Source organism: Macadamia integrifolia, chromosome 11 (genome assembly GCF_013358625.1).
Source record: "Macadamia integrifolia cultivar HAES 741 chromosome 11, SCU_Mint_v3, whole genome shotgun sequence".
Lineage (NCBI taxonomy): Eukaryota > Viridiplantae > Streptophyta > Magnoliopsida > Proteales > Proteaceae > Macadamia > Macadamia integrifolia.
In genome coordinates, this window is record NC_056567.1 from 23,460,633 (window position 1) to 23,467,010 (window position 6,378).

The 6,378-nt window shown below is 38.3% G+C and overlaps 1 protein-coding gene across 3 annotated transcripts; it reads left to right on the forward strand.

Moving 5' to 3' along the window:
• Nucleotides 1-1,742: 1,742 nt before the first annotated feature.
• Nucleotides 1,743-5,535, forward strand: LOC122093160 (50S ribosomal protein L9, chloroplastic). Of its 3 annotated transcripts, none has more exons than XR_006144371.1 (7): nt 1,743-1,967; nt 2,134-2,261; nt 2,833-2,878; nt 3,683-3,780; nt 3,865-3,912; nt 4,475-4,647; nt 5,379-5,535. XR_006144371.1 is itself a non-coding variant. In XM_042663439.1 (6 exons), the coding sequence occupies exons 1-6, from the start codon at nt 1,818-1,820 to the stop codon at nt 4,593-4,595; spliced, it is 591 nt and encodes a 196-aa protein (XP_042519373.1). In that variant the 5' UTR covers nt 1,743-1,817; the 3' UTR covers nt 4,596-4,755. The 3 variants fall into 3 exon arrangements, 1 of the variants encoding a protein (XP_042519373.1); XR_006144370.1 differs by lacking the exon at nt 5,379-5,535 and adding an exon at nt 5,011-5,320; XM_042663439.1 differs by lacking the exon at nt 5,379-5,535 and having other exon boundaries at nt 4,475-4,755.
• The last annotated feature ends 843 nt before the right edge of the window (nt 5,536-6,378 follow it).

A 6,378-nucleotide genomic window follows, 5' to 3' on the forward strand; every position in this document is an offset into this window, starting at 1 on the left:
AGGGATATACACACCCCTGTGTACAGCTGTCATATAGGAGAGGTAGAGAAGTCATTTTCAAGGGGAAGAGAGAGAGAGACAGTGGGTTCAAGTTAGCTTACAATACTTCGATGGTTTGCCTAGTCTTTCCCAAATATGAAAACATTTTGTAGATAAAGTAGATACACTCTTTAAAAGAAAAAAGAAGAAGAAGATACACCATTTTGGTCAATTTTGAAATAGGCATCAATCGGATCTGGCTCATCTCCTGAGCGTTGATCACCCAGGTCAGCCCATAGCTACCTGGGCATAAGGGTGTCAATCAGTCTAGAACCAGGTATTTCGTCAGTTTTTTATTTCAGTTTCAATGAGTGTTAGTGTGATCTAGAACCGGACTAGGTCCCGTCTTAGTTATGAAAATCAGTACTTGTACCGAACCTATCCAGTTTCTGATATGGTTCCGGTTCCTACTTATTTGGTTACAGTATCTAGTTTTAAATTTGGTTCTGCTATGTAGAAGACAAAATACAAAAACTCATTCATTAGGTTTTTGGTTTTCCCCAACAAAAGAGGATTTTAAACCTAGACTATAACTATAACTCCATAAGACAATTTAAGTGATTAATTACGTTAGGTTTCTATTTAAGTTAAGTGTTTAGTTTTTAAAAAGAGGAAAAAGTTGCATCAAGTTATTCTGTTCGGTTTCAGTTAGAACTGCCGGTTCTTGACATAGATTCATATCCTGGCCGAACCAAATTGTAAACACTCATTTCAGATCCAGGTCGTAATAATCTTAAGGGTGTCAATTCCTAAACCGAACCGGTAAAACCGGCCAGACCGAATTGATAACAACACAGACCAGACCGAATTGAACCGAAGCCTTATTGGTTCAGTTCGGTTTGGAGTATTGCAACCCCAAAACCAAACCGAACCGCACCGAAAACCAGATGAACCCGAAACCAAACTGAAACCGACTCAAAACCCGGACCGAAACTGAAACCAAACCGGTAAGAAACCGAAACACTCCAAAATTCATTAAAAAAATCAAAATTTGTATAGTTTTGTATACATTTGTATGGAAAGTTGAATCCAAACTAGACCAAAAACCAAAATCAACCCGGTTACAAATCGATTTAAGAAACCAAAGACAAACTGAAACCAAACCGCACCGAAACCGAAACCAGAATTTCCTTATTGGTTCAGTTTCGATTTCAACTTTCCCACACCGAAACTGACTCAACCTGGACCAAAACCGAGTCGGACCGACCGATTGACACCCCTAAATAATCTTATAATTGGTTTGATTTGGTTCAGGGTATTCGGTCTAGAATTGGATTCGATTTTCGATTTCGATTCTGATTTGACACCCTTACTTGGGCGATGGACACATGTCCAAGCAGTAACCCAATGACTATACTTCTACCAACCAAAACAGAGGCACCTTGCTAAGAGCTGTTGGATAACCACTTAGACACGTGTCGATCGCCCAAACAACTATGGGCATGACCTGGGTGAAGAGCGTTCGGGTGAGGATCCCGATCCATCTTTTGGGTATTGCAGGTAGTGTGAAGCCAAACATTGAGGCTATGTTTGGAAGCCAAGAAAAGAAATCAATATGTATCTTACACTTTTCTTTTTTTTTTCTTGGCTTCCAAACATGAGGTTATTTGATTAAACCCAACTCAATTTTGTATCGATGGTGCAATATCCTACGGGAAAAAAAAAAAGTGACGACGAGCTACAAGTATTTAGAGTCGCCGGGTTGAATCAACCGTTAGTTTAAGGCTCAGCAGATAAGAGAGAGAGAGAGAGAGAGAGAGAGAGATTGCAAAGTATCAATGGCGTCAACAGCAGCACTGTCATGGAGTTCGACTCCTTGGTTGCAGAATGTAGGCGGCGGTATTAGAAGTAACGAAAGTTGTAAAATCTCGGACAGAGGGACTGCAATGGTGGTGGTAGCTCAAAAAGCAGCCAACAAGACCAGAAAAGTACTTCAGATTTCGAGTTTTAATGATAAGCCCATGGAAATTCTGAGTTTTCCTTTTCTTTCCGAAATATATGAAGTTTTCATCATTTCTGGTATTCATTGACGCTTCAGCGTGTTTTCCTAAATTTCATTTTTTCTCTTTTATGGGTTATTGTTATGGCGGGCAGATAATCCTGAAGGAGGACGTAGCAGATTTGGGGAAGAAAGGGCAACTTCTAGATGTCAAACCTGGATATCTCCGAAATTTCCTGCTCCCCACGGGGAAGGCCCAAATTGTGACTCCCCTTCTGCTTAAGTAAGTAGCTTTAAAGTGAAACCTATATTTTCTTTCGAAATTTTCTATGATAGTCTTCTTAATGAGCAGAAATTTGGGGAACCATAAAGCCAAGGGAGTTATAGCTTAGGGCATCAAAAGAAGGGGACCCAAATTGTCACTCCCTTTCTGCTTCAGTTTTTGCGGCACAAGCCTATTCCAGCTGAACAAATTCTTGAAATTTCACTTAATTTAGCTCAAATACCTTGTCTTTTCTAGATTTAAGTGTCTGTAACAAGAGAGGCAAACTCATGAACTATTCTTCGAGCCGGTGAGATGTGAAATAGATCACATAGCATGGGAGGTTGTTATACATAAGATGTAGTCTTTAAATATAGAAACCTCTGAATGGCATAAGAATTGGGGTTCATTCCCAAAGAATCAAGCACTATTCTCCTTGTAAAAGGTGTTGCTTGAGATGATCAATAGAATTAACATAAATTATGGGCAGCCAAGAGAAATATGGATGCATGTATGACTTCTTCAGATAGGTGGATATATGTGCTTCTCTTGGAGCTAAGGATGATTGCATTCTTTTGATTCTGTCCTACAGGGAAATGAGGATGGAAGAGGAGAGAATTGAGGCAGAGAAAAAACGGGTAATCAAATTCTGCTCATTTATGAGTTTGATGTTGTTCTTTATCAAATTCTCAAGTTTGACAACTTCAGTATTTTGTGTATGCTCCCCACTGTTTGATTTTTATGAGTTTGAATTCCTAAACTATGTCTTGGTTTTCCAAAACCTGCCTGGTTTCAAGTGTTTGATATCTTAGAAATGGAGGAGGAACAGATATTTGAAAAGAAAGGAAGTCCTACACACATTTATGAATTTTCTCTATCAATTTCTCAAGTCGTTGTCTTCAGTACTACATGTATGCTGCCGCTGGTTTGTTTTTCTGAAGTTTAAATCCCTAACCTAGGTCTTGGTTTTCTGGAACCCTACCTAGTTTCAAGTGCTACCTGTCATAGAAGTGGGGGAGAAATATGTATTTAGATAGAAGGGAAGTTCTCAACAAATTTTCAGTATGGACTCGGGCTTTAGTTATTTAATGTATCATTACTATCCTGTTGAGGTGATGTCCAAACATATTAATTGTCCATTTTCCTATTGATATTTAAACAGTTTTGTAGTATTCCACATAGTTCTCTTTTTTGCCTGAGACAATCCTAAAATTCTAACAATGTGTTGAGCCTGCATTGTGAAAAGAGTATAATAGATCTTTGGTTTGTTTTTCTGATGGGCCATAGCTATATTCTAGGACTATGGTGCATTTCTATATTCCTGAAGAATGTGTTGTAATCCTAACACTATTTATGTTGAAATCTCTTCTTGTACAATCATAAATCCGGTGATAACCAGTAGTAAATATGTTGTACTTAACATATTATCACCTCCACTGAAGGTAAAAGAAGAGGCACAGCAGCTTGCTCTAATTTTTGAAACAGTTGGAGCTTTCAAGGTGAAGCGAAAGGGTGGAAAAGGAAAACAGATATTTGGAACGTATGTAGGTTGCAGCACAAGTTTAAGCAGTTAGTTTGAAATTTATCCCCAGATATGTCTAATATATGTGCTCATGTTTTGCAGAGTTACTGCTCAAGATCTTGTGGACATAATCAAGGCACAACTTCAGAGGTATACCCGTCTATGTAGTTTGCAAACTCATATAAGTGTCACAGGTTGCCCAACATGGTGATCCATCCACACAGATAGCTGAGTTAACTTGGCCCGAGAAGAATTTTTGCAGATTGTTTACATTTATTGGAAGTTAAAAACAAGTTATGTACAAGCGTGAAGTACTGGCATTGGGAATATGAACTGCTTCACTGAAAATTGAATCCATTGACCACCAGCTTAGGATAATGTGAAAAAATTGACCATTCAGAAACACATCTAATCCCATTCCTACCTTGGCCCAACTGTTAGCCATAATATTTTGTCAAGTTTCTAGCTCTAAATAGGAAGGTGAAGATAACTACGAAATTTATTGGTTTATATGCCATATTAGAGGTGAATACCCATCCTTCAGTTTGTAGCATAGGTCGTCTGGCTGCAAAGATGGTACTTGTTTGTTCTAACAGCAGATAAACCATATTTCTGCCCTCGCACCCAACAAGGTGTATGAATCATAAAGCACTCACATGTCATCCTTCCATATCTTGATTTCATATGTATGTTCTCTCTCTTTTATCTGCAGAGAAGTAGACAAGCGGATTGTTTCTCTTCCAGAAATACGTGAAACTGGGGAATACGTTGCAGAGTTGAAGCTTCATCCTGAGGTTACTGCTCGAGTGAGGTTGAATGTTTTTGTCAACTAGTGAAAAGTATTGTCTGCACTCCCACTTTGGATGCAAAAAATGTGAGGTGAAGGTAAGTGATCTTATGTTATTGGCTTGTTAATGGATTCCTTAGGAACAGATATGGTGTAAAAGGATGCAAACAGTAGTTGGTAAAGCCATTTGGTTTGATGATTAAACATGTCAGGACCCATACCCATCATTGTACAGAATAGTCATAAGACCACACACAAAACCAAATTCATTACATGCTTGAGGTTTGGGAGTTGTTGCCTCAAGCACTCTATTCTCTTCTGAGAGATTGAGATCGGGGTTCAGTTAATTGATAGTTTTGACAGCTAGCATCTTGAATCGTAGAACCATTTTGGGCTATCATTTTTACTTACATTTTTGAGCATGGATGGACTTTTATAGTCAGTTTATTGCTCTGTTATAGGAGGAGAATGCTCATGAAGCCACATTGAGTTTCAGAAGATGCGTCCTGCAGAAAGATGCTAAACATATGGAATTTTGGTGCAGGGATGCAAATTAGTCATGGCATTATGATTTTTAGTGTTGCTTCCAATTGATCTTCCCTCTCCTAGACTTAAGGAATTACCATTTTCCCATCTGCAAACTTAATGGAAATTTCTTTATCTTTTCTTTGTGGAAGTTATCACTAGCTGCTTTTGGGGAGGGGGGGTTATGAAAGTTGAAATTAATTTCTTATTTGTATCAAGTTATCCAATGCTAATTTTCCTTTTCTATATGCATCTCCAAGAGGCATCCTCTAGTCAATTAAGGCCTGTTAGTGCCAATTTGCAGGCAATCACAAAACAACAGAAGGCAGAACCTCAGCCTTGTTACTGACTGGACCAAGATATTTGGCCATAAGATGAGTCATTAGGAAATGTAACATACACTACATGTGTGATCATAATGGAGAAACATTTCATAATCACAGTAAATGGCGTATCCAGTGCACGAGGCTCCGGCATGTGCGAGGTTGGGGGACGAGACATTTCATAATCAAAGTCTCATAAATAATTTTGTAATAGTGGGTTAAAGGTTTGCAATTAGGCCATCTTACCTAATAGGATTTTCTCCTTGAATAGTCTTTGTTAGATCCGATATGCTTAGAGATTATAAACGTCCAATATGCGTAGTCTCAATCTAGAAAACCTGTAATACCAAAAATAAAATCTAGAAAACCTGTTGGATGTGTCTAAATAGCAGAATGCACTAAATTTATGATGGTCAATATGCCTTGTATGTTTTAGATTAGTAACACCTATTGTGTTTGATTAGTGCATTCAATTATATATATGTGCTCAGTTGGCAACATAGCTGCCTAGGCGTCAAGGCGGCTTTGGGCTTTGTTTTGGACTGGCACTTGGTTGGTGTCACCTTAATTTTGCTCTTCTCAAGCATCTTAGTTCGTCTAGGCATAATGACAGCTATGATTGACATATTTATGCAGCTTTAATTTTGAAAACAGAAAAGATGAAAAAATCCATAACTCAGGTAAGAATTCATTCACTGCTTTGTTTTGATAAGTTTATCAAAGCGGTCCAATTCTCATTGTCATATGGACAAGTGATTGTGGTTATTTTGACTATTGGATAAAGAAGACATGGTCTAGATTAATTAATGCTATAGTGCTCTTATTGTACTAATTATTTGGAGCTCTATGCCACTTGACAAATTTTTTTCAATGAGGCCCTTGGGATATTCCTATTGACAAAATTTGGGCTTCATCCGATTTGCACCCAAAATCCTTGCCCCTCCAACGGTGTTGTGATAGCATCGTCCTTTGTAACGATCA